Consider the following 27,321-nt stretch of genomic DNA (forward strand, 5'->3'; position numbering starts at 1 on the left):
TATTGCCTTTCTGGGCCAAATATAATTATATTGCGGGCCAAATTTGGCCCGTGGGCCAGAGTTTGACACCTCTGCTATACTGTATCGATCCCCCCACACAAACACACACACACACACACCTCTAATGGTAAATGGATGAGAATCTATTGTGTGAGCAATATTACACACCTTTCCCATACTATATTACACGCCTTTCCCATACTATATTACACACCTTTCCCATACTATATTACACACCTTTCACATACTATATTACACACCTTTCCCATACTATATTACACACCTTTCACATACTATATTACACACCTTTCCCATACTATATTACACACCTTTCCCATACTATATTACACACCTTTCCCATACTATATTACACACCTTTCACATACTATATTACACACCTTTCCCATACTATATTACACACCTTTCACATACTATATTACACACCTTTCCCATACTATATTACACACCTTTCCCATACTATATTACATACCTTTCCCATACTATATTACACACCTTTCACATACTATATTACACACCTTTCCCATACTATATTACACACCTTTCACATACTATATTACACACCTTTCCCATACTATATTACACACCTTTCCCATACTATATTCCACACCTTTCCCATACTATATTACACACCTTTCCCATACTATATTACACACCTTTCCCATACTATATTACACACCTTTCCCATACTATATTACACACCTTTCCCATACTATATTACACACCTTTCCCATACTATATTACACACCTTTCCCATACTATATTACACACCTTTCCCATACTATATTACACACCTTTCCCATACTATATTACACACCTTTCCCATACTATATTACACACCTTTCCCATACTATATTACACACCTTTCCCATACTATATTACACACCTTTCCCATACTATATTACACACCTTTCCCATACTATATTACACACCTTTCCCATACTATATTACACACCTTTCCCATACTATATTACACACCTTTCCCATACTATATTACACACCTTTCCCATACTATATTACACACCTTTCACATACTATATTACACACCTTTCCCATACTATATTACACATCTTTCCCATACTATATTACACACCTTTCCCATACTATATTACACGCCTTTCCCATACTATATTACACACCTTTCCCATACTATATTTTAAGAGTCTCTGTGTTTACTTTAGGAGCATCGTCAGAGCCACGGGACGAGCCGGGAGCCGCTGCTGGAGAACATCACCAGCGACTACGACCTCGAGCTGTTCAGGAAAGCGCAGGCACGTGCCTCGGAGGACCTTGTAAGAGAGAAAACTCATCATCACCTCCCTCCCTTACTCTTTCCTCCTTCCCTTTGTTTTTTGCCCCCCCTTCCCCCCCTTTTCTGCATTATATTCCTCTTCTTCTCTGTTTCAGTCAGCAAACTCTCCTCTGCAGCCACAGGAGGAGTCTGAGATATTTTTGGTAGTTTGGACAATCCCTTCCTGTTATTCTGTGTTGTTTTTTTTTCCTCTGCTCTGTTACTTTGTGACCCATTTGGATCAAAAGCTCATTGTCATTTTTAATCAGGCATACTCTTAAAAAGTCCCAAAGGAAAAAAAAAATGGTATGTACTTAACAAAACCCACAACAAATACTGATTATCAACTCAGCCAAGTGCTGTTAGCCAACTCTATGGACGCGTCTGACTCTGGAGATTAAAATAACCAATGAATTATGCTGTGCGTAAATATGAACTCTGTCTAATCTCTAATGACACATTCATCGTTACTGCTGCAGTTAAATGAGCCAAGCCGGGTATGTTAGTATCTTTTGAAGCCATGCTGTTTACACACGTGCAGAATGTGTTTTGGCATCGTCTTGCTGAATTATACAGGGACGTCCCTGGAAAACACGGTGTCTGGATGTTGATCCAAAACCTGTGCGTACCTTTTTTATTAAAATTTTACCTCTGGCTGCATATCAGTTCTGTGGCCGTCGGTCAATAAGCCAACAAGCTGAGAATTAAGTTGGATAAAGCTACAGTTTGCAAACTAAAAGTTGCAATAATAATTGTCAAACACACAGAAACACAAGAGTATTAATTTGAGCAGAATTAGCTTACTGTATCAAACCTTACTAACATGAATTACTGAGTTTAATTTAATCCAAAAATGTATTTAAACACTAAAAAAACACTTAAATATGCAAGATTACTGTGAAAACTAACCTCATGCCTCTTCGGGGGCTAAAACATAAAACATTGAACTCCTTGATGTTATATTTACAGTTTCACCTCACTTCAGTTAGTTTTACTATCAGCAGGAAGTCTCTTTTCATGCTTTCAAAATAAAAGCGTCCCTTATCAAAACAGGCTTTTGCATAGTGCTGTATATATATCTTTTATTTTGCCCATGTATGTATGTTTTACACATACTGGAGAATGTATAAAAACATAGCGATCAATCGATTAATTGATCGTTAAGGTTATAGATGCTCGAGTTGGCAGGTTTCTTCCAAAACGGCCATCCATAATGTGGACTGGTCAGACTACAGCACACTTTGGCAATTGTTTTCCAAAGTGTCCCGAGCCCATTTAGTAACATACTTTATTTGATCGTTATAGTTTTTAATGCACTGCTGCCTGATAGTTTTTACGTACTGACATTACTCTGGATCTCTAAATCTTTTTATTTTTTATTTTTTTTTATTATTTTTATTAACGAAGAAACAAAGAAAAGAACAGTGGATTACTTATTAGGAGCCACAATATGAAAACAAAACACTAAAACACAATTCTAGACAACAAAGACTCAGGAACATATTTACAAATTAGACATAATGTACACACAAATAACATACAAAGAATAATATAAAGGATAACCACAACAACAAAAAATGAAAACAACGATACACCAGTACAAAGACACACGGCGAAAAAGGACAGACGACCAAAAAAAACACACAAAAAAACACACAACAACATAAATTCAGCCCAAACAGAAATATAGAGAGACTGGTAATATACACAGATTCCAGGATAAAAAGAGAATCATATGGATCTCTAAATCTTGAAATGATTTATGAGTTGTAGATGGTGAAAGCTCTACATTCCTTACAATTATACATTGAGAAAGTGGACAAAGTGGTGGACTTTTGCCCATTTCTTACCCAAACATGACACTATCACCTGTTTTGTTTTGCATCACAACTTTTTTTGTAATCAGGGTTAACACCATTTAAATGTTTCAGAGATTTTTAAATCACTGTGGTACCAAAAGTGCACTATTTTCATGCAAATCTTTTACATTTGTCAAACAACAACAAGGATCCATATAAAGCCTTCTCCTATCTGTTCCTCATCCCAATCTTTCTCACTGTATCTTGTTGGTATTTTATCTATATTTTTGTGGCTGGTTGCCTCCACTGAGGTTTTTCCTATGTTCAATCTTGACTTCAGCTGATCCACTTCCCTAAATAATCGTAATGTTTCCTCTTTCTCCTCCCCTTCTCTCTGCCTACTTGCCTGCCCTCTCTTGTTGTCCCTTTTTTGTACCTTTTCACTTCCTTTCCCTATATCTATATCCCTCTTCCCCCTGCTGTCCTGCCTGTACAGGAGAAGCTGCGTCTGGCCGGCCAGGTGTCGGAGGGCAGCAACATGATCAAGACCATCGTGTTTGGCCGCTACGAGCTGGACACGTGGTATCATTCTCCGTACCCGGAGGAGTACGCTCGCCTCGGGAGGCTTTACATGTGCGAGTTCTGCCTTAAGTACATGAAGAGCCAGACCATTCTACGCAGGCACATGGTAAGGCACCTTTTCAACAGCTTGGTCTGATGCAGTGTTTCACAAATAGTCTAGACGGAATTGTCCCAAAAGTGAAAGTGAGGAGCATTTATGGGTACAAGTCAGGAACCGGCCTACTTTACTTATTTCAAGGGTGCTGAATCCCAAAAAATGGTTCCCAAGCGAAATTTTGAGTTTTTGACCTTCTCATTTGCATATCAAAATGGCGGCCAAATTGCCCATCTTGCTCAGTCGTTGGACCATTTCCCCTTAGTTTTTTTGTAAGTAGGAAATCAAAGATGAGGAAATTAAGTTTCTAGATCTATAGTCTAGAGTCAGAGCAAGGACATGCAAAATACCAACTGGAACATTTAAAAGTGATATTGATTGAATATTTATGTCGGCCTTAAAAAATGACACAAATAATGCTCAATTTCACCTTTAAAATTGATATTTTGCATATATATATATATGTTTATATATATATATATATATATATATATATATATATATATATATATGTTTATATATATATATATATATATTTCCTCATCTTTGATTGCCTACTTACAAAAAAACTTGGGGAAAATGGTCCAACGACTGAGCAAGATGGGCAATTTGGCAGCCATTTTGATATGCAAATGTTGTTGGACCATTTCCCCTTAGTTTTTTTGTAAGTAGGAAATCAAAGATGAGGAAATTAAGTTTCTGGATCTATAGTCTAGAGTCAGAGCAAGGATATAGTGGAGGCTCAGTGCCTTTTATATATATATATATATAAATTCAGGTTTGGTGAGGCAGCAGTACTTTATCTTACCTGATTTGTTTCTGATTGATAACCAAAAAGATTGAAGTTTCCACTCAGTGATGTTGAAGCATCAAAGTGAAAATGGACTGTGGCACAAAATGAGTCTGGGCTGTTGCCTTAATTCCACCTATAACCTCACTATCTTAACGCCTAGGGCACTTCATAATTATATTCCTAGACCATGCAGACTCGTTTTAGATTTTTAGGGAGAAGAGAAAGAGGACCTTTACAAGACTCGGTGCTCTGCTGAACTTGATGCTTTGAAGCTTTGATGTCCAACAACACTGTGGTCATTTCTGTATTACCATTAAAAAGAAAATTATAATTTCAACATTAATAACAACATTACACTGGGATTAAAAACTTTTACACATAAACTTTGTTTAAATAATAATGGCATTAACAAGCAGGAAGGATTCAGTGCTTTTGGAACCGAAAGTCATCTCTGCTTGTGTTGCTTTGATTTGGACCATTCTTTGTTTTTCTTTATTTCATTTAAAAAAAAAATCTCTCTGTTGTGAGTACCTCATTTTTATTAAGTGCAATACTTAAAGCCTGGTCACATGCTACATGTCTAAATTGTACCTTGAAAAGAGTTTTTAAGTCCAGAATGATCACTTTATGAAACTTTTCCAACCTTGTATATGTAACCAGTGGTACTTTCTATCTCTCTTTAACATGTTCAATATATTTTCTCCAATGTGCAATATCCGTAGTACTTTCTGGAAACAAACACAACAAATATATTAATAATAATCCAATCCACTTTATTTGTTTCGCACATTTAAACAACACAAACGTCTCCAAAGTGCTGTACATAAAATCAACAACAAAACAAACAATTCCATATACCAATCAGCAATAAATAATAAGTGTATCAATCTAAAATGATGCCATAAATAAAACAATACAATCAAACAGATAAACATAGTAAAATAAAATAAAAGACGCAGTTAAAAGTAGTAAAATAAATAAAATAAATAAAAGACACAGAGGACCACAAAACTCACGCAGTGTTAAAAAGCCAAGGAATAAAATGCCAAATAACAGAAAGTTATGAATATAATGAGTATAGAATGTATGTATGTGTCTTATTGTTTATATTCTTTATTCTGTTTTCTATATCGATGTTTGTATCTTGAGCTGCTTTGACGACTAAATTTCCCAACTGAGGGATAAATCTTATCTTATCTTATCTCATCTTATCTCTGTTGCATAAAGGCCAAGTGTGTGTGGAAGCATCCTCCAGGAGACGAGATCTACAGGAAGGGAAACATTTCTGTCTTTGAGGTGGATGGAAAGAAGAACAAGGTAAAAAAAAATGTCTGAAATCCGTCTAGACTCCATACCTAATGAGATGGATACCTGTCTGAATGAGGTAAACCAGCTGTGTTTCCTGTAAACTTTGATACACAATATTAACTCTGATGCTCCTTTTTTTTTGACAGATTTACTGTCAGAACTTGTGTCTGCTGGCGAAGCTTTTCCTGGACCATAAGACTCTTTATTACGATGTTGAACCTTTCCTCTTCTACGTGATGACCGAAGCCGACAACACAGGCTGCCATCTAGTCGGATACTTCTCCAAGGTAACCGGGAGCCAATTACACCGTCCTTCTGCTTTCACATGGATAGAAGACAAAATTAGCATAAGCAAACCAAAAGTAATGAGCTCTGGAAAAGGAAAAGATCAGACGAAAACAACTTTTTTGTGTCCAACAATATATTCTCTGCCTGTGTAAATATCAACACAGAATATCAGAGAGCTCAAACTCCCAAATATTAGTGCTGCAAAGCAACCTTTGTGTTTATGGATTTATTCTCCGTCTGCAGGAGAAGAACTCTCTTTTTGTCCTTTCAAAATAAAAGCATCTGTTATCAAAACAGGCTTTTGCATCGTCCGGTATATATATCTTTTATTTTGCGCATGTTTGCATGCAGCGATTAATTGATCAGTAACGTTATGGATAATCGAGTTGGCAGGTTTCTTCCAAACGCCCATCCCTAACATAAACTATATATATATATATATATATATATATATATATATATATATATATATATATATATATATATATATATATATATAATGTACAGAATTGCATTAATATGATGCAGTGTACTGAACCCTTAATGACAAGAGGAAGTGCAAATTAAATGAAAATTGGCCTTTTAACCAAGATTACATAATCTAACCTAATGTAATCTTGGTAAAATAAAATTTGCATGATGGGAATAAAAGTGGTGGAAAACCAAATACAAAGTAAGGAACATCAACTGCCAAAAACATTTTGGCAAACAAACGCCAGATATTTCCAAGTTCTGCTCCACCCTTGTTTTATGTTACAATAAACATTTGGGCATTCGTAACCTGAAGAAATTGATGACAGCTCTTACACTGGAAAAAAGGCCACTCCAAAAATAAGCAAAAAAAACGTAATACAAGATAATTTTGCTTGTAATAAGCACAAAAAATCTGCCAATGGAACAAGTGAAAATTGTCTTGGTAAGATTTCTTCAAATAAGACATTATATTAAGATTAGAGTGATCTTGAAATTAGCTGCGAAAACTCATTTTTAGCTATATTTGACTAGAATTGTGATGTTTTGTGTCTCATAATAAGGTTGTTATCCTCAAAAGTAGTATTTTCCCCTTAAAAGTATCTTCTTTTTTTTCATCCTGTTTGGTTCAAGTGTATTTGACTAATTTTAAGTTCTATAATTGTGACACTGTTCTAGATTTAAGTCCACTACCTACTTGAAATAAGATTAGAAACTGGCATTTTGAGACGAAAAGTATTGAAGTTAGCATTCCTGACTCGTATTAGCATCACCTTAAGTGTATTTACCTTATTGTAAGCTCTACAAAAGTAATATTGTTCGTTGCTTTTGGTAAAACTGGTCCTACTTTTTCTTCCAAGCGGCATTAAAAATACCCCTTAAAATCCAGATAGTGTAAAAAGTAGTGATGAAGCTATTAAAGGCTATCTCCCTTTCAACATTGTTAGCCAGAAAGCTAATGCTACAGTCTTGGAAATCTGACAGGGCTCCTACATTTGAAATGTGGTTGAGAGAGCTGGGAAATGTGTCAGGTACATCATATCTGCTAGAGCAGCTGTTCTCAACCTTGGGGTCGGGACCCCAATTGGTAATTTTGTGTCTTTTTTGGTAATTTTGTGTCTTTTTTTGGTCAATTTGTGTCTTTTTTTGGTCATTTTGTGGTCAATGTGTGTCTTTTTTGGTCATTTTGTTTCCTTTTTGGTAATTTTGTGTCCTTTTTGGTCAATTTGTATCTTTTTTTGGTCAATTTGTGTCTTTTTTTGGTCATTTTGTGTCTTTTTTGGTCATTTTGTGTCTTTTTTGGTCAGTTTGTGTCTTTTTTTGTCATTTTGTTTCCTTTTTTGGTCATTTTGTGTGTTTTTTTGGTCATTTTGTGGTCAATTTGTGTCTTTTTTGGTCATTTTGTTTCCTTTTTGGTAATTTTGTGTCCTTTATGGTCAATTTGTGTCTTTTTTTGGTCATTTTGTGTCCTTTTTTGGTCATTTTGTGTCTTTTTTTGGTCATTTTGTGTCTTTTTTGGTCATTTTGTGTCTTTTTTGGTCATTTGTTTACTCTTTTTGGTAATTTTGTTTCTTTTTTGGGTGGTCTGAACTGTGCGTGTGAGATTGTGTTCAGTGAGTGGGGGTCGTGGACAACATGCATGTTAAATTGGGGGTCCCGACTCAAAAAGGTTGAGAACTACTGGACTAGAGGATAAAAAAAGAGGATATCTTTTTTAAAATCTGGCAACCTTTTCTTGATTTAATGTCTAAAAACTGAATTAGTGCTATTCTGTTGCTGTGCCATTTGTGTAAATATCAACGCAAAATATCAGTGAGCTCAAACTCCCAAATATTAGTGCAGCAAACCAACCTTTGTGTTTATGGATTTCTTTATTTCTTCTCCGTCTGCAGGAGAAGAACTCGTTCCTGAACTACAACGTGTCCTGCATCCTCACCATGCCACAGTACATGAGGCAGGGCTACGGCAAGATGCTCATAGACTTCAGTGAGTACACGCCAATGTGTGTGTGTGTGTGTGTGTGTGTGTGTGTGTGTGTGTGTGTGTGTTCATCTTTGTGTGTGTTTTTGTCTCATAAAGTGAACACTGGCCCGAGGATTCTGCACAGCACAATAACCTCAGATTTAGGAGGCTGTCTGAAGCACTTGCCCTTCTGAGGAAACTCTGCACTCTCTTGTTTTTTGGTGTATTACAGTCATTAATTTTTCACTTTATTTTTCTGTATCCTTATTTCCATTTTCTCAGTAGGAGAAGGAAATCATTAAGAGGAGTGCAGCCAAAAAAAACAGGGTTCAAACGGATCATAAAAAGTCGTAAAAAGGCATTAAATCCATGAATCTAAAAAGGCCTTATTGGCTATTAAAATACCTTAAATCATTCTTTCAGAAATCTTAAAAATGTTAACACATGGGAAGTAGGAAATTATGAATTGTTTTTTCTGATGTTGCATTTTAAAATTTCAAAATAATCTGTAACATGAACTAGGGATGGGATTAATTAATCGTTGGTCGATTATTTTTCGTTAAGAATTTGGTTGATCACATGGAATTTTTAATTGATCTGTGTATTTTTTTATCTTATTTTTATCTCTGACGTGATCAGTACTCACTGAAATGAAACACGGCCGAGTGTTCAGTTCTGCAGCCGTACTTCAATAAACCAATGAGCTGAGAATTAAGTTGGATAAAGCTTCAGTTTGCAAACTGAAAGTTGCAATAACAATTATAAAACAAACAGAAATACAAGAGGATTAATGTGAGCAAAACTTGAAGAGTTGCAGGACAAATTATATATCAAAACGTGCGGTTTGATCGAGATCGGTGTGCTATTACTTTTCTCTACAGAATATTAATTTTTCGCGACGTAAGTCGTGAAAAACTGCTCAAAATTTTGCATTGAAATGAATGGGACGGCCGACAAAAAATGAGCGAAAAAGACCAATCACTGGAGATTTTTAAACGTCTACTTCTCCGGCATAATTTCACCTAGAGACTCCATTTAAACTTTAAACAGTAGACACAAGTCTTGTGTATTGGTGTAATAATCCTCGTTTCGATAGGTCATATAGTTTTTTATCAATCCCTGTTCAATGACCATGATCATTTCTGGAGAAATTCTGAGATTATAATGGGTGTGTATTGCACGGAATGTTCGTGTCACAGTGTGTGACATCATCGCCAGAGTGTAGAGGGAGAGAAAAAACTGTCAAAAAATAAATTTGGAAACTGCGCTCCAGGCCGCAAATTCCACTCTACAGAAATAATTTATACATAGAAACGTAGGAAAATTAGTCTTCTCACTCACAATCCTCTGGTAAAGCTGTCAGAGTTATAGTTTGGGCGTAGGACGCACAGATGATCCACCAACACCACCAACAGCCTCATTGGCTCCCATATTAAAAACGCAGGAAGATTTCGGAAAAAGGGAAGACGCACGCACGCACACATGCACACACACACACACACAGTAACTTTATGTGATTTTAATTACACACACACACACCGGCAGTAGCCCCCGTGGCCCTTTCAAAATTTCCCCAGAGGAAATATTCTAGTTTGTATATATAATTTGTATATATCTTTTTGTTAACAATAAAACAATGAAAATAAATACACAAAAAAACCCTTAAAATGCTTCACCTGATTTGTCCTTCCAGGCTACCTGTTGTCCAAGGTGGAGGAGAAGGTGGGGTCCCCGGAGCGCCCCCTGTCCGACCTGGGACTCATCAGCTACCGGAGCTACTGGAAGGAGGTGTTGCTGCGCTACCTGAACAACTTTCAGGGCAAAGAGATCTCCATCAAAGGTCAGAGCTGCACTACACTCCAAGAAATACTGGCAAGAAATAGGAAAACCTCTGGAGAGAGAGTCGTTGTTGAGCAATTCATTCATTTGAGAAAACGGTAAAATAAACTGTGTAATATCAGGAATCTGCAAAGGTCCAAAAAGGCCAACGAGTCTGAAACTGTATGTGTTTTAATATGTGCATGCAAGCATTCATGTGTGTGTGTTTGTGTTTGTGAATGGACCAAAGAGCACTGAGGCCACTCTGAGTCAGTGTTCAGGTGATAAATGAAGGTGGAAACACACAAGAACCTCAACTTGATCAAAACTGGGTCATCCTAAACACATTTTTTGTTTTGTTTCTCCTGGCCGTATCTATTCTAGAGAAAAGCTCTGCTACTGTGATGAAAACAAACTTTTGCACCCTTGTGTTGTTTATTCATCAAGCTGCACTGCAAGAAAGTCAACTTGTATTTTTTGGGCTAAAACAGTGATTTAAGTTGGTAAAACTTGGAAATATAAATTATTGACATTTAGGGCAATAATGTAAGTTAGCACAACAAAGGAAGCCAGTTGTCTGCTCAAAAACAAGTTGGTGAGTTGTTGTTACTTATATCTTTAAGTTGGGGTTCACAACAAGGGACAATAGTTCTGCTAACTCTTATTTCTTTGTTGGGAAATTCAGTCATTAGCGAAAGCTAGCGGCTACCTGATGCTAGCGGCTAACTGATGCTAGCGGTGCTGCTTGTTACAGCTACAAGAGTAGCCATTAGCGTATCAATGCTAACTCAAAATTGTGGTCACAACATTAGCTGACAAGTTATTACAATGTAAATTATATTAGTTAGTTAGTGCAACTTACAGTTGAGTTGACAAAAAAAATCAGAATTCAGCGTTGCGCAAACTCAAAAACAAAACTTAAAATATTTAGTTCAATTGCAAACTGAAAGTTGCAATAACAATTATAAAACACACAGAAATACAAGAGTATTGTTGGAGCAAAACTAGCTAACTGTATCAAACCTTGCTAGCATGAATTACTAGGTTTAATTTTATCCAAAACGTAATTAATTTAAAAACAAAACCCACTTAAATATGCAAGATTACTGTGAAAACTAACATCATGCCTCTTTGCGGACTAAAACATAAAACATTAAACTCCCTGATGTTTTTTTTTTTTTTTTACAGTTTAATCTCAGTTGAGTTAGTTTTAAGATTGGCAGGAAGTCTCTTTTCATCTTTTCAAAATAAAAGTGTTTGTTATCAAAACAGGTTTTTGCATCGTACTGTATATATATTTTTTATTTTGCCCATGTATGCTTGCAGTGATTAATCGATTAATTGATTGTTAACGTTATAGAAAATTGATGGGATTGTCTTTAGTTTTGCAGGTATTTGGAAGTTTGATGTTTTGATGAAGGTGCTAATACACCCAATATGACTTTAGTTTCTGAATTTTATTTTATTTTATTTTATTTTTTTTTATTGAAGTATTTATTTAATTTTTAATTTTTCAACATATAATACAAACACTTACAAACAACCGAGACAGACACCAAAAACAGACAGGAAAAAAATAAAATAAATAAATAAATTAAATAAATAAATTAAATTAAATTAAATTAGAAAAAAAAAAAAAAGAACGGCAGTCAACCCAAAACGAGGACAACATATGCTTACTGTGACAAGTCCTTAATGTATTGAACAAAATAATCCCATACTAAATGGAAATTCCCTTTAACATTGTTTTTTCTGGCAATCATATACTCAAAAAACAATTTTTTTTTAGTTTCTGAATTTTAGATCATTCAAATCTGTTCAGACAATTCCAGCTGACAAAGGCTGCAGTCGAGTTATTATTATTTTATTTTTTTTTACAAATAACTGATTTACTGCAATTCAAAAATGTTTTTGTCACACTCAAAAAAAAAAAACTTTGTCTGCAGGGTCAGACAGCAACCATGACAAACCCAACAATAGTTCAGTAACACCGTGTTCCTTCCTGTCCTTCTGTCTACTTTTTCTTTTTTTAAATAATTTCTGCATGTTATTTTGACTTTAGGAAGATCTTTTCAACTCACACAGAGAAATACAAATAGTCACTCCAGGCTACATTCAAGGTGTGTTCCCATTCTCTGCCAGGCCTGCAGAGATTAGCACAAAGGCTTCTGTCATCATTTAGGAGCCTTTTCATACATTCTGACTATACCACGCTATGAAAATGTCATATTACGATTATAGTGACCAAAACTAGACAGTTTTAAGTATCATCATGCTTTTGATATTTTCAGTTTTATATTGGAAATCTGAAATGAAAGTACCAGAACTTTTGGTTTGCATAAACATTAAAATAATCAAACAGCAACAAACACACCTTGGCATAGCTGAAAAACAAGCAAACAATTAAAATGTTGAGTGTAAGAGCCAATATGGGACTCATTTATTAATGATAAATATATAGTTAAAAACATAAAAAAAAGTGTGAATGGTAATTTCATTACTATTCATTATATTTCATATGGTTTAATATGCATAACATAGTGATGTTTAAATTATAAAAATGTGTGATTTTGCTTTAAATTCCAGTGACATCACTGTTGTTGTTTAGCTGTGGTTGGTTTGATGCTAGATACTGATGGAACTACAGTTTTTTGATCGTGTGAAAGTATATATTTCTTTTTACTATATTTTAAAAGAATCATAATGCTACAATCAGAACCTGCCAGAACTTCGACATCGGAGCTCAGAAATTAAGCTAATAGCTTTGCATTAGAGCTGGGCGGTATTGAGGTTATTATAGTTAATGAAAACTAACAAAATAACGACAACTAGAATTGAAAAAACATTTTCGTTCACTTAAATAAAAATAAAAACGAGTTTTCAAAAAAAACCAAGAACTAACTGAAACTGTATTTTGTGGTTACAAAATTAACTGAAACTAACTAAAATTATAGTGAAAATGTCCTTCGTTTTCACCTTTGTCAACTTTTTTCATACATAAACCTTTTGATTGATATGAAACCTATTTCATCTATCTGGTTTTATGACTTATTAAAACTTATTGGGGCTGAGATGGATCAGACAAAGGAAATAAAGGAAACATTTATTGTGATCTCTTTGAATCTGGCACCCAACAACACACAACCCATTACAAAAAAAACTAAAACTAACACTAAAACTAAAAAAAACTAAATCAAAACTAAGCATTTTCCAACTAATTAAAACAAGCAAATACAAAAACTAATTAAAATTAACTGAATTTCAAAACAAAAATTGACAGCAAAATAAAAACTCAAATTAACGAAAAATGGTATTTTGGTGTTTATAGTTATACAGATATATTTTAGAAAGAGATATGTAGTTGAGACAAAACCGCCACACCGATATATATAATATCTTTTGATGTTGCCTTAACTTATGACCACTATTTGTTTGCTCCTCTCTGCACACTAGCAAGAGCTAGTTCCTAAGAAAAAAACAATGATTCTGTAATTTGGAGGGATTTCGGATTGCAGATGAAGAGCATCTGTGTGACCGTGTGAAAGTATATATTTCTTTTTACTATATTTTACAAGAATCATAATGACTTAACATTATTGCTATCCGTGGTGTGAATGCAGCCTCAGTCTCATCCCTCTGACCCCCTGGTTTTCCACTCTTGTGCTCTCAGAAATCAGCCAGGAGACGGCAGTGAACCCGGTGGATATTGTCAGCACGCTGCAATCCCTTCAGATGCTCAAATACTGGAAGGGAAAGCATCTGGTTTTAAAGAGACAGGTAGGTAACAAAACAATCAAATCTGCTGTTCTGTTACTGTTACCGGGCACGAAGAACTTCTGCTTCATTACATTGTTCTACATTAGTGCAGCTAACTGAGGCAGCTATTCTCAACCTTTTTGATTCGCGACCCCCATTTTAACATCCATGTTGTCCGCGACCCCCACTCACTGAACACAATCTCAAACACACAGTTCAGATCATACAAACTCAGGGATTTGTCGGAAAAGACACAAAATGGCCAAAAAAAGACACAAAATGATCAAAAAAAGACAAAAGATGACCAAAAAAAATACACAAAATGACCAAAAAAAGGCACAAATTGACCACAAAATGACCAAAAAAGACACAAAATGACCAGAAAAGACACAAAATGACCAAAAAAGACACAAATTGACCACAAAATGACCAAAAAAGACACAAAATGACCAGAAAAGACACAAAATGACAAAAAAAAGACACAAAATTACCAAAAAAGGAAGCAAAATTATCAAAAAAGACACAAATTGACCACATAATGATAAAAGAAGACACAAAATGACCAAAAAAGACACAAAATGACTAAAAAAGGACATTGAATGACCAAAAAGACTAAAATACATGAACGCTTTAACACAGTGGAGACAGAGCTGACTTCCAAAATGATTTGGCGACCCCCAGAAATCATCTCGCGACCCCAATTGGGGTCCCGACCCCAAGGTTGAGAACAGCTGAACTAAGGCCCTGTTTACACGAGGACGCTTGCGGGTAAAAACGACAAAATATTTTATGGGAAGTGCCTTTCGTTTAGACGGTGACGGCGTTTTGGGGGCTTAAAAACGCTAAAATCTGAAACCACCCTCCAAAGTGTAAAAGTTAGATCCTCTCCTCCGTAGCGTGTCGTCTACACTGACAAGACACAAAACTCTGATCTGATCTGCTCACGTCACGTATGTGTTTACGTCACATACATGCTCCAGGACAGGAAATAAAGAAACGTGGGATTATTTCCATGGTGGGACCTTCAAGCTGCTCTGGCAGCTCTAATAAACTTACAGGAGTCTTTCCACCAAATGTCCAGGATATGTACAGATAGTATTAGTGAACAGAGAAGGATCTGGAATTACCTCCATCACATTCTGGATGCAGCGATTGGTGGGAGGAGCCAGACGGCTGTGAACGAGACCTGGGAGATCTAGTGATGGTGGAGAACTTTGTGGAAGGAGTAGCTGATGAAAATGTGTGGCGTGAAAACTTCTGCATGCCCAAAGATGCTCTTATGGCTTTAAGTGATGCCGCCTGGCTGCATACAATCACATTTCACACACTTTAGATCACCGTATGCAGCAGATTTCCTCCTGAAAACGCTCGTCTAAACGAGGAATAAAAAGTGAAGACGTGACGCCACTTTTGCGTCTTCTGTTCAGACTGTCCTCGTGTAAACGTAGCCTAAATGTCCTTGTGTTTCTGTAGGACCTTATCGATGACTGGAAGGCCAAGGAGACCAAACGTGGTAACAGCAAGACCATCGACCCCACAGCCTTAAAATGGACTCCACCTAAAGGGACGTAGAGGAGCTTCCTTCACACTCTGAACATCCAAACACACACACACACACACACACACAGATCATCCACCAAACACTGGCATGCTCAATGACCCTGGGCTTAAACCCTCACACACACACACACACACACACACACACACTCACTCTTGTATAAAACGCTTTCAGCAGCTACAGCAGCGTCAGCTACCTGCTGGTTCACCAGCCACTGTCATCATTCAGAAAACTGACTGCAGTAATAAAATAGTCTAAGCTATAATAGTGTCTGTCCAGAGGATTTTTTTCGGACGTGACGGAAAATTAGACGGAAGTTGTGCATGAATCTGGACCTGAACAAATGATCACTGGTAATAATAATAATACATTTTATTTGTAATGCACTTTACATTACAGGAAATCTCAAAGTGCTACAGGTTAAAAGCATAACATTCTAATTATAAAAAGGATAAAAAAGGGGAAAAAAACAGCTAAAAACAGAAAACATACATACATAATCTAAAAACCATCTAGATCGGAGGAACCAAAGGTTTTTCCTTTTTTAAAAGTCTCTATGGTAAAGATCTGGCTCTGCAAAATTAGACCAAACTAGTAGTTAAAATTAAAATTTTATATGGAAAATAACAAATCAGTCACGGTTAATCTGCAGCAGTGTTTAATAACCTATGAAACAAAAACTACTTCAAATGTTCTTAATACCTTAATTGTTACAAAAGAGTTATAGTTTAATGAAATGTTATTTATGTCATAGATGTAAATAACTGTTTATTAGTCACTTAAATTAACTGTTTATTAGTCACTTAAATTACTAATATTTTACATAACTTTTTGGGAAATTTGGTAATTTGAGTAGAATTTTAATAGTATCTTCAATTATTTTACAAATTGTTGGTTGATTTATATATTTTACACAATTTATTTATGTGTGTCTTTTTTTGTATTTTTTGGAGTTCCATATAGTCAGGCGGCTTAGCTAAATAAAGGGGACACGCTGGACAAAAGCACCAAATTTTTTCCACGTGCTCTCTATCACCATAGGTTTCAATTTTTGGTAGGAGCCACTTCATCAAGATGGCCGATCCGAGATGGCACCCATATAAAGTCTATGAGAACCAATACATCTTCCAAGCCACTCAGAAGGTCAATCTTGGTGTCAAAATCTACATTTTCTGGGTCCAGGAATCATTTAAAGCTGTTGAGAATATCACTAGATGATTATTTGATCAAATAGAAATGTTCATTTTCACCCAGACTGGTAGGCAACTCGCTTCAAGTGCTGCAGCAGGGAATCCTGAGCTGAAAACGTTTGGAATCTAATAATTATGTAAATACATGGCCAAAATGAACATATCTATTTGATCATCTAGTGATATTCTCAGTAGCTTTAAATTATTCTTTGACCCAGAAAATGTATATTTTGACACTAAGATTGACCTTCTAAGTGGCTTAGAAGATATACTGGTTCTCATAGATTTTATATGGCTGCCATCTCCGATCTGCAATCTTGATGAAATGGCTCCTACCAAAAATTGAAACCTATAGTGATAGAGAGCATGTGGAAAAAATGTGGTGCTTTTGTCCGACGTGTCCCCTTTCTTCCCAAATCTGGTCCTAAACCGCCGGACTAATAGAAGAGAATTAGTCTATAAACATTTCTTTTTTGGTGTTTTATTTTTAGCGTCAGGCTCCAACAAACAGTATGACAAAAATGCAAAAATAATGAATTGCGCAGCAGCAGCCGGTGATGTTTGTCTACGTAGCATCAGGCTCATATCTCCTCCAGCTCGTTAGTTAGCTGAAAGTAATCGTGCAGCTACTCACAGACACTTGATTAGCTCAGAGCACCAGGCACACACGCTAATCCAATCTGCGGCTGCCGGTATTGAACCTGTTGCTGCTTTTCATTCTGTTTCTGGAGACGGATGACACAACGCAGGTCAGCAGCACGTTGACTCATGCAATTCATCCTGACGGACACAGAGCAGCTGGCTCTGATTAAACCGGACAAGTCACCGCTACAAAAAGTGCAAAGTTTCTAGAAATAGAAACCCAGATCTTGATTTACCGTACGTCCTAACCGTACTGGAAAACACTTGAATTTGATCATTTCTTTGAGAGTTTTTTTTTTTAATATAAAACCAGGAATAAAATATTCCCTTTTGCCATTATACAGCTGCATCTCAATAAATTAGAATATCATGGGAAAAGTCAATTTCCAGTAGTTCAAGTCAAACAGCCCCAACCAAGTATTTTTTATTTTTTTTAAATATTTGTTTACTGATTTTTCAGTGACATAACAAAATCAAGAGATGACATTACGAGAGTCAAAACAGTGTCAAGTGTAACAAGTAAAAAAATAATAATAATAAAAATAATACATCAAATAAAATGAAATCAGATAAGGAATAACTAATAGTAAGAAGAATTACCAAATAAATAAATAAATAAAAATGGAAGCGAACAACAAATACACAGAACAAAAAAAAAAAAAATCAATCCCTCAACATGTGCAAAAGATGGTTAGCAAGTTAGATGGACATACTGTTCAGAGGCCAACATTTCCATATTAAACAGACTTTTTAAAATTGGTCTCTTTTTTTTAATATTCAAATTTTTCGAGAGACTAAATTGTAGGTCTTCATTAAATGTAACCCATCATTATTATTAATTATTAGTATTAAGTGCATATACAGTCATGGAAATAATTATTCGACCACCATTGTTTTCTTCAGTTTCTTGTTCATTTTAATGAATGGTACAACTAAAGGTACATTTAGTTGGTTTGGTACATGGTTTTCTTGATGATTTTGGTTATTATAAAAAAAAAAAACATGGAAAATGGCTAGATAGCAGCTCTAAAATTAAACTCTTATGAGCTATTTTTGTTGTTATCGTTTTATTTGTCCAAACAAATGTACCTTTGGTTGTACCAGACATTAAAATGAACAAGAAATTGAAGAAAAAGGGTGGTCTATCTGTACATGGATATACTTTTCAGAGGCCAACATTTCCATATTAAACAGACTTTTTAAAATTGGTCTTTTTTTTTTAATATTCAAATTTTTCGAGACACTAATTTTTAGGTCTTCATTAAATGTAACCCATCATTATTATAATTAGAAGAAATTAAATAAATGAAGGCATGAAATGTTTTATTCTGTGTGTAATGGATCTATATAATGTGTTATTTCCACTTTTTGAATTGAATTACTGACATAAATCAACTTTCTATGATATTCTAGTTTATTGAGATGCACCTTTATCCGCCAGACTTCATTTTTTTCGTCATTTTAGCTCACAGAACACAGTTGCTGGTGTAGCTGCTTGGATTAATTACTGTGTGACTTTGGTTAAATCCAAACGAACCCTTTAAAACACACAAAGTCACACAATAAAAAACCCGACTCATTAAGGCAGCTTTAGTCCAGCCACTCCTGTGTTCTGTACCATAAAAAAATGAAATATCCAAACAACACTTGCTGATGAACTGCAGATTTTACAATTCTGTTTTAGAAAAATGATTGCAGACATTTGAGTGACAGTAATGTGTTTCTATAGATTTAATTTCTATGTAAGAAATGGATCTACGGTCCAGAGCCTTCAGACATTTTTCCGATAATGACAGTGGCTGTTTGAACCCTTTGAGCTAATGAGCAACTCAGCATCCGTCTCATGCAACAAACACACTTTGTGTCCAGTATTTAACCAATCACAGCAGTCAGCCGGTAGAGTCTAGACGGAGAAGTGAGGAGCATTTATGGGTACAAGTCAGGAACCGGCCTACTTTACTTATTTCAAGGATGCTGAATCCCCAAAAAAATGGTTCCCAAGCGAAATTTTGAGTTTTTGACCTTCTCATTTGCATATCAAAATGGCGGCCAAATTGCCCATCTTGCTCAGTCGTTGGACCATTTCCCCTTAGTTTTTTTGTAAGTAGGAAATGAGATGAGGAAATTAAGTTTCTAGATCTATAGTCTAGAGTCAGAGCAAGAATATAGTGGAGGCTCAGTGCCTTTTTATATATATATATATATATTTATTTATGCAAAATATCAACTTTTAACTTGAAATTAAGCATTATTTGTGTCATTTTTTAAGGCCGACATAAATATTCAATCAATATTACTTTTAAATGTTCCAGTTGGTATTTTGCATATATATATATATATATATATATATATATATATATATATATATATATATATATATATATATATATATATATACATATACATATACATACAGTACAGGCCAAAAGTTTGGACACACCTTCTCATTCAATGCATTTCCTTTATTTTTATGACTATTGACATTGTAAATTCATCAAAACTATGAATGAACACATATGGAATTATGTACTTAACAAAAAAGTGTGAAATAACTGAAAACATGTCTTATATTCTAGTAAGCAAAGGGTTACTTTGAGGAATCTAAAATACAAGACATGTTTTCAGTTATTTCACACTTTTTTGTTAAATACATAATTCCATATGTGTTTATTCATAGTTTTGATGCATTCAGTGAGAATCTACAATGTAAATAGTCATAAAAATAAAGAAAAACGCATTGAATGAGAAGGTGTGTCCAAACTTTTGGCCTGTACTGTATATATATATATATATACATAAAAAGGACACTGAGCCTCCACTATATTCTTGCTCTGACTCTAGACTATAGATCCAGAAACTTAATTTCCTCATCTTTGATTGCCTACTTACAAAAAAACTAAGGGGAAATGGTCCAACGACTGAGCAAGATGGGCAATTTGGTGCCATTTGATACAAATTAGAAGGTCAAAAACTCAAAATTTCACTTGGGAACCATTTTTTTGGACTCAGCACCCTTGAGATCTGTAAGGTAGGCCGGTTCCTGACTTGTACCCATAAATGCTCCTCTCTTCTTATAGAAGGCCTTTATTCTGAAATCCGTCTAGACTAGTAAGTCAGGAAGCTATAGCTGCCATTGGCCATGTTTGGACCTATGTGGATGTGTTTAATTCCCACCTGTCTTCCTTTTCTTTTTTAACCTTTTATCTTATGGACGGCTGTGGTGTTTTAGGATGTCTACAGTCATATTGTGAATGGAAAAGGTACATGGAGAATCTCTGCTGTTCTCAGTGATGGAGCTCACAAACATGTTGCTGTCTTTTCTGTGTCTTTTTGTGGTGGTTTTGTTAAAGTTCTCAATGATATTTTATACTTTTTCTACCTCTAAGGTTTACCACTGTACAAAAGCTACAACGGCCCATTTTAAGCTTCTTATTTCTTTTTTTATTCTGTGTGTTAACATGTGAAACTATATAGCTGTGCTCAGCCAGTATATGTCTTTTTGTTTGTTTGTTTTTTACTAGATTTCTAAAAAATAAATATATATATGCTATTTATATTCTTTTAAAAAAAAACTGCGTAGAACGTAATTGACATTGTCTAGTAGAGGCACTCTATAGGACCAGCTTCCTTGTGAATATGAATATTTATCTCAAAATTTTATTTAGGTTTGAATGTGTTTAGAATTTCTGTAAAGGTACAAGAGGGAGAATCCAAGGCATCCTCCACCAACAGACAATGGCAGAAGTACTTTACATTTCAGAGGTTTTATCTCCTGTAATCAAAAGTGACGTGATTGAATCAAAACACGTCACTTTCGCACATTGTCACTACTTGTTACCACCATAATTGCTGCTGAAAGCAGTAAGGAAAATACAAGCACAAGCTTTCTGCGTAAGAATGGTCAGCAGCATTTTTTCTATTACTTTTGTTCTTTACAGCCCACTGTGTGTGATTAAAAAACATTTTATTTTAATGACAATCTTTATATTTATTGATTTAGATCCACATATTCACTTTGTAACCAGCTTTTAATATTTGTTAAAGGAATAGTTCAACATTTTTGGGATATATACATATTTGCTGTTTTGTGTTAGATGAGAAGAGAGTTCGACTCTTCCCACTTTTAAAAAAATGAAGCCAAAATATCCCACACAAGGGGGCAGCCATCTTGCTCTGTTGGAGCCAGAGTCTGCAGTAGTGTTTAGCCACCGTATCACCTGACTGATATTTCTAGTCAGTCACAGCTGTCAATTATGAGGCCACATCCGACCCAACCTCTATTTTAGAGCATCAAATAACTAATGAAAAACAAATAAATTATCAGGAAAAATGTTAGGACGTTGTCTAAAATGTAAATTAAATACAATGCGATAATTTTCTAACCCTTTTTGACGTGTATTCAGTTGTAAAAAGACAATATATGTTATGTTCTGATAAAATTGAAAAGTGAAGCAAATAAGGAAGTGCCTTAAACCTGCAATTCTCCCCTCCAGTGGTTGCAAAAAGAAGTCGGATTGTATGTAAGTCAATAGGAAAATGACCCTTCTTCTTTTTGCTTTCTTTGTTTTTTTTTTTACCTCAGTTTCTCATAAGTAAGCTACATTCTCATAAGTATTGGCCCCTCAGAAATGTCTTGTTCAGTGTTTGGTTTGACTAAAAGATACAGGTAAAAGGTACAATCACCCCTTGCTAACCAAGCTAGCTAGCTAGCTCTAGCGGTAGCTTATGCATGGCATCATTCCAGCTTTCAATATGTTCTGCCCATGCTCTGTTTGCAAAGAAACAATATGGCAAAGGCCAAAAATCAAGATTCATGACAGCTAAAATAGATAATTTTGATAGAATCTGTAGTCTGTACACTGAATATGGAGCTACAGTCAGTAGCCAGTTAGCTTAGCACAAACAAATTATTGTTTTTACACTTCACTGTTTGTAAAAATTACACAAATAAGAAATAGCGTGTTAATAAGAAATCTTTAGAGGTGCTGTTTGGAAGATATTGTTGCATATTTAGTTATATCCCTGTTTCCAGGCTAACCTAGCTTAGCATTAGGCAGTATTTTAGAATATTTAGTATTTATGAATCTTCTTCTCTAATTCTTGCAAGAAAGCAAATAAGATTTGTTCCCAAAGATGTTGAATTATCTCGTTAAACATTGATCATAAGCTCAGACAGCAGTTGGCTGTGAAATTGGAGGTGTTGGCCACCAATGTCAGCATGAATCATCTGTTGTTACCTTTTATTTCAGAATACTTTTGTGTCACAATTTCATATGTGAGGGAATCTTCCCTTTACAGACCACAGCCTAGAGTTACGTTAGCGTGTTATAGTATAAAAGAAATGTTGCCTTTGAGTTTGTTTGAAGATGTATTTCTTGTTTTCTTATATTTCTACCATCTGTGGATTTATGTATATGTGTTTGTTTGTTTGTTCTCTAATCCTGTGGTTTGGTTTCCTGTCTTCATTTGGGGTTTTTTGTGAGATGGTTCAAGTGTCACTTCACTGACTAGCAGACTTAAAATCAATACAAACAGGCCATGCATTTCAAACAATTATCCTTTTAGCACCTGTTCTCAATAAACCAGTCTGAAATGGCCTTCTGAAATTACTTGGAAGTGAAAGTAAATGGGTTGTTTTGCCAATTCTTAAGTGCATTTACAGCAAAGTGCACTTTGACAGAAAAAAAAATCCATCCTAAAACACCTTGATGATGACTTCATATATGACTTTTGGTCTTCACTGTACTTTTTTTGTTGTTGTTGTTTTGTTATGTCTAAATATTACCTGCACAGGAGTGATTAAAATAGCAATTCTGGTTTTTTGTGCTAATATTTCACACACAATTCATCATCAACAGACACACATTGACCTGAATGTAACTTTTCTTCACTGGAAAAAGCTGATTAAAGCATCGACTACACTACAGCATCACAAATAGATCACATTTAATTGTGTAAAGGTTTTTTTTCTGTGCCAGTGGCAGCTATAGACGGGCAGCTTAAGAGCACCTTGCTGGTGATTAACACAGCTGGTGAACGTTCCTTTGGGGGAACCATCACCTTCCATAGGCCACCAGTCAGCTGTTGTTGTACCGCAGCACTTGAACGCACCCTGCTACCTGTTAAAACTACGCACTCAAAGCAGCGACACACAAAAGTAGCGTGGCATCGATATGTAGCTCAAATGTGCTTTTGTACTTGCTTCTCCCCTTCTGTCCCCTTCAATAAATGCAAATGGTGAAACTAATGTTGGGCCTGGTCTCATGTGTTGTTGGTGTGTTTGCTGTTTTCCCTGGTGGACCTGGTGGAGTATTGGCTCCTTTGTATACAACTTATAAAACCTTAACCACAGCGAGGTTGTACACACTAGAGAGGAGTTCATTGAGTTACTGTTGCCTTTCTTGGGGCTTTTCAACCAGCTGGTTCCAGAGCAGCACCAACTCTTTGCTGGTTTTGAACTGCAAACCGATTACGTCAGGGCAAGGTTATAATAGTTTTGGATTTTTCATTAGTTTTAGTTTTAATTTCGTTGTGAATTTTTGTTTTCAAATTCAGTTATTTTTAGTTAGTTTTTAGAGTGAGTTTGCTAGTTTTAGTTTAGTTTTTATTTTTTGAAAACGCTAAGTTTTAATTTAGTTATTATTAGTTTTAGTGTTAGTTTTAGTTTTTCTGTAATGGGTATGTGCCTTCATTTCCTTTGGTTTATCCATCATAGCACCAATAAGGTTATTAACTCTTACAGTTCTGGGTATTTTGTATTTTGGTTCTAGTGTAAACATCCCAGTCTCAGTAAACATATTCACCATGTGTTGCATGTTCAAATAGAAACACTGAATTATGTATGAAAAAAGTTGACAAAAACGAAAACTAAGGACATTTTCACTATAATTTTAGTTTGTTTTAGTTAGTTTTGTAACCACACAATACAGTTTCAGTCAGTTATCGTTTTTAAAAAAAACTCTTGTTTTTATTTTTATTTCAGTTAACAAAAATGTTTTTTCAATTTTAGTTTTTGTTATTTTGTTAGTTTTCGTTAACTATAATAACCTTACGTCAGGCTAACATTAGTGCTATCGTTAGCTGGTGATGTTGTAGAAAATCTTTAAAGAAAAACAACTGACGACCAGGTCGATTCCAATAGCAGCCTTGTGCGGGATTTATTTAGCAAGTATCAAAAAACAGATTCAGATGCCAAAGGTGTCAGACGAATCCAAAAGTCAGAAAAACACTGAGAGACAACACCCAGTTTCTCTCTTTTTACTTTGCAGGTTGGTGTGTCATTGTTTCTGTGTAACTAAGGTTCAACATCCTGTAATTTCCTGTTATGAAAAACACACTTGGGATTTCCCAAATCTGAGCTGGTACGTTAGTGTGTTAACGTTAGCGGTAGTGAAGTAACAATGAAGCTTCTTGAACCATTTGCTTTATTTTTTGACCCCACTAGATGGCGGTCTTTGCTTTAAAAAAAAAAGAGAAGACTTTAGCAATGGTAACTGAGTGTTTTAAGCCCTTTTTTTGAACAAAAAATGCCGAAGCTTTGTTGTCTAATCACAACTTAGCGGGCTAGCAAGACCCAGACCAGCTTGGTGCCGTTGAGAGACCAACTAAGGCATGTAGCATTCTTTTCTTTTTCTTAACTTCGATGTGATTAATACAGGCGAGCTAGTGTGCTAACGTTAGCGGGCTATCGTTAGCTTACAACAGAGTCCAACATTAACATCTCACGTTCAGTGTTAATAAGAATGTATTCAGCATCCGTGAAAAAATAAAAACAAAAACAGAGAGAGAGCAGCTGTTGAGGTGCATTATGGGAATTGTAGGATTCAGTGTTTTATCCATACCAGTGACAACAAGTGATACAGCTTTACTGATTCAGTCATTTTGTCATTTTTTCACATTGTTTTTTAAACAGTTTAACTGGAGTTCCCCTTTAAGGGATGTGATGTCAGCATTATATTCCCAATGTAAAATAAAGTAATTAAAATTAAATTAAAAATCCAGTTCATGCAGAACAATTATTTTAAAATAGAAATATGCAAAAGCAAATACAGACAACTATATGAACAAAATAATGTTTTATAAATTAATCTGCAACATAATTTAATTACTATATTACTATGGAGTTATTAGAGTATGATTTTCTTTTCCCTCAACAAGGAAAATTGTATGAAAAATACAAGGATTTAAGTGAATTATTTGTCATGTTGGTTCATCCTGATGATGGTGAATAATCTCTTTAATTAACTTTATAATTCATCAGTTTTAGTCTTTAATTTGGCAACACAGAAGAAAGACACACGTCGCTAATGTTTTCAACTTTAATGGATTTGGCGTGAAATAAGCAAACACCCTTAAAAGACATAAGGCATACATGTACATAAATTGAAATATGAATAAACTTATTTGATAACAATGTTGGTTATAGAGATTGAGACCATCTGTCCTGGTGAGACTGTGTGATACTTTATGTCCTGTTGATCAACAACATGGGACTGAATTATACAGGACATATCATTGAATCAGATTATTATGATGATTTATTTTATTTTATTTTTCATCTTCAGTAAGAGTCAGATTTCCATTCCTCTTCTGTCTCTGGAAAAAAAGAGAAAAAAAGCAAAATATTACTCTCAAGTTGATGCATGAAGCAGTGAAGAATATAGAAATCTAAAACTTTAAAGCAGAGAAGGAAATATATCCTAAAAACTTAAAACAGAATAACTTTCCTGACAAAAAAATCAGTGTTTGAATCAACATTTGTTGTTCATCTTACACCAGAGTCTCATTGTAGAATTAATTTATTAATCATTACCTCCACCTAAACTTCTTCTGCCCATGAGTCCAACAAACATTTCGCCTTTATTTCCTATGAATTGGGACAGAAAAACAGATAGAGATAGAGAGGAAAACAGATCTCCATTAGGGTCGAAGAAAAGCAAATTATCTTAATTAATTAATCTAAAAAAAGACAAATAAAAAGAAACAATCTTCTTTCTGATAGTGTAATTACTCACTTTTCTTGCCCATTTTCACAAGTTGATTTGTGCCTGAAACGAAGCAGAGATATAGTGTAGTGGTGATATTTAAACAGTTTTAGGAGCAGATAGAATAAGACCACATCCTAAATACAATAACATAACTATAATATTCCCACAAAGTACAATTACTAAAATATGTGTTTGATTACCTAAGCTTCGTCCCATCAGGCCGTGGAACTGCTGTGCTTTGGAGCGCTTGATGAGGTCTGCCAACCGGATGGTGATTCCTCTCTCTAGCGGGTAGCCCTACACACACACACACACACACACACACACACACACACACACACACACACAGGGAAACAAACCACCATTGTGAGTCATCTCAGGTTTGGTTCAGACAAGCAGTTCAAGTTATTCCTGCTGTAAATCATCCAGTCCAGCTGCAGACTGGGAGAGCTGGTGCTGTCCATGGTGCTGAAACTGAGCAGAATAATAATAATAATAATAATAATACATTTTATTTGTAATGCACTTTACATTACAGGAAATCTCAAAGTGCTACAGGTTAACATTCTAATTATAAAAAGGATTAAAAAAAAGGGGGAAAAACAGCCAAAAAAACAGAAAACATACATATATAATCTAAAAACCATCTAGATGGGAGGAACCAAAGGTTTTGCTAAAAAGGAATGTTTTTAGTCCTTTTTTAAAAGTCTCTATGGACTGTGGTAGAATGTAATAAGCTCATTTAAATCAATGTAATGTGCATC

The 27,321-nt window shown here is 35.1% G+C and overlaps 1 protein-coding gene across 1 annotated transcript in view; it reads left to right on the forward strand.

The window, feature by feature from the left end:
- LOC131983736 (histone acetyltransferase KAT7-like) overlaps positions 1-16,270 on the forward strand; it is a 36,027-nt gene extending 19,757 nt beyond the window's left edge. The window contains exons 8-15 of the mRNA XM_059348526.1: positions 1,200-1,310; positions 3,605-3,796; positions 5,805-5,894; positions 6,032-6,172; positions 8,537-8,630; positions 10,300-10,446; positions 14,095-14,201; positions 15,654-16,270. Of these exons, the coding sequence (XP_059204509.1) occupies positions 1,200-1,310; positions 3,605-3,796; positions 5,805-5,894; positions 6,032-6,172; positions 8,537-8,630; positions 10,300-10,446; positions 14,095-14,201; positions 15,654-15,752 (981 nt within the window). The 3' untranslated portion in view covers positions 15,753-16,270. The remainder of the gene's footprint in view (positions 1-1,199; positions 1,311-3,604; positions 3,797-5,804; positions 5,895-6,031; positions 6,173-8,536; positions 8,631-10,299; positions 10,447-14,094; positions 14,202-15,653) is intronic.
- The last annotated feature ends 11,051 nt before the right edge of the window (positions 16,271-27,321 follow it).

This window comes from Centropristis striata, chromosome 13 (assembly GCF_030273125.1).
Source record: "Centropristis striata isolate RG_2023a ecotype Rhode Island chromosome 13, C.striata_1.0, whole genome shotgun sequence".
Taxonomy (NCBI): domain Eukaryota; kingdom Metazoa; phylum Chordata; class Actinopteri; order Perciformes; family Serranidae; genus Centropristis; species Centropristis striata.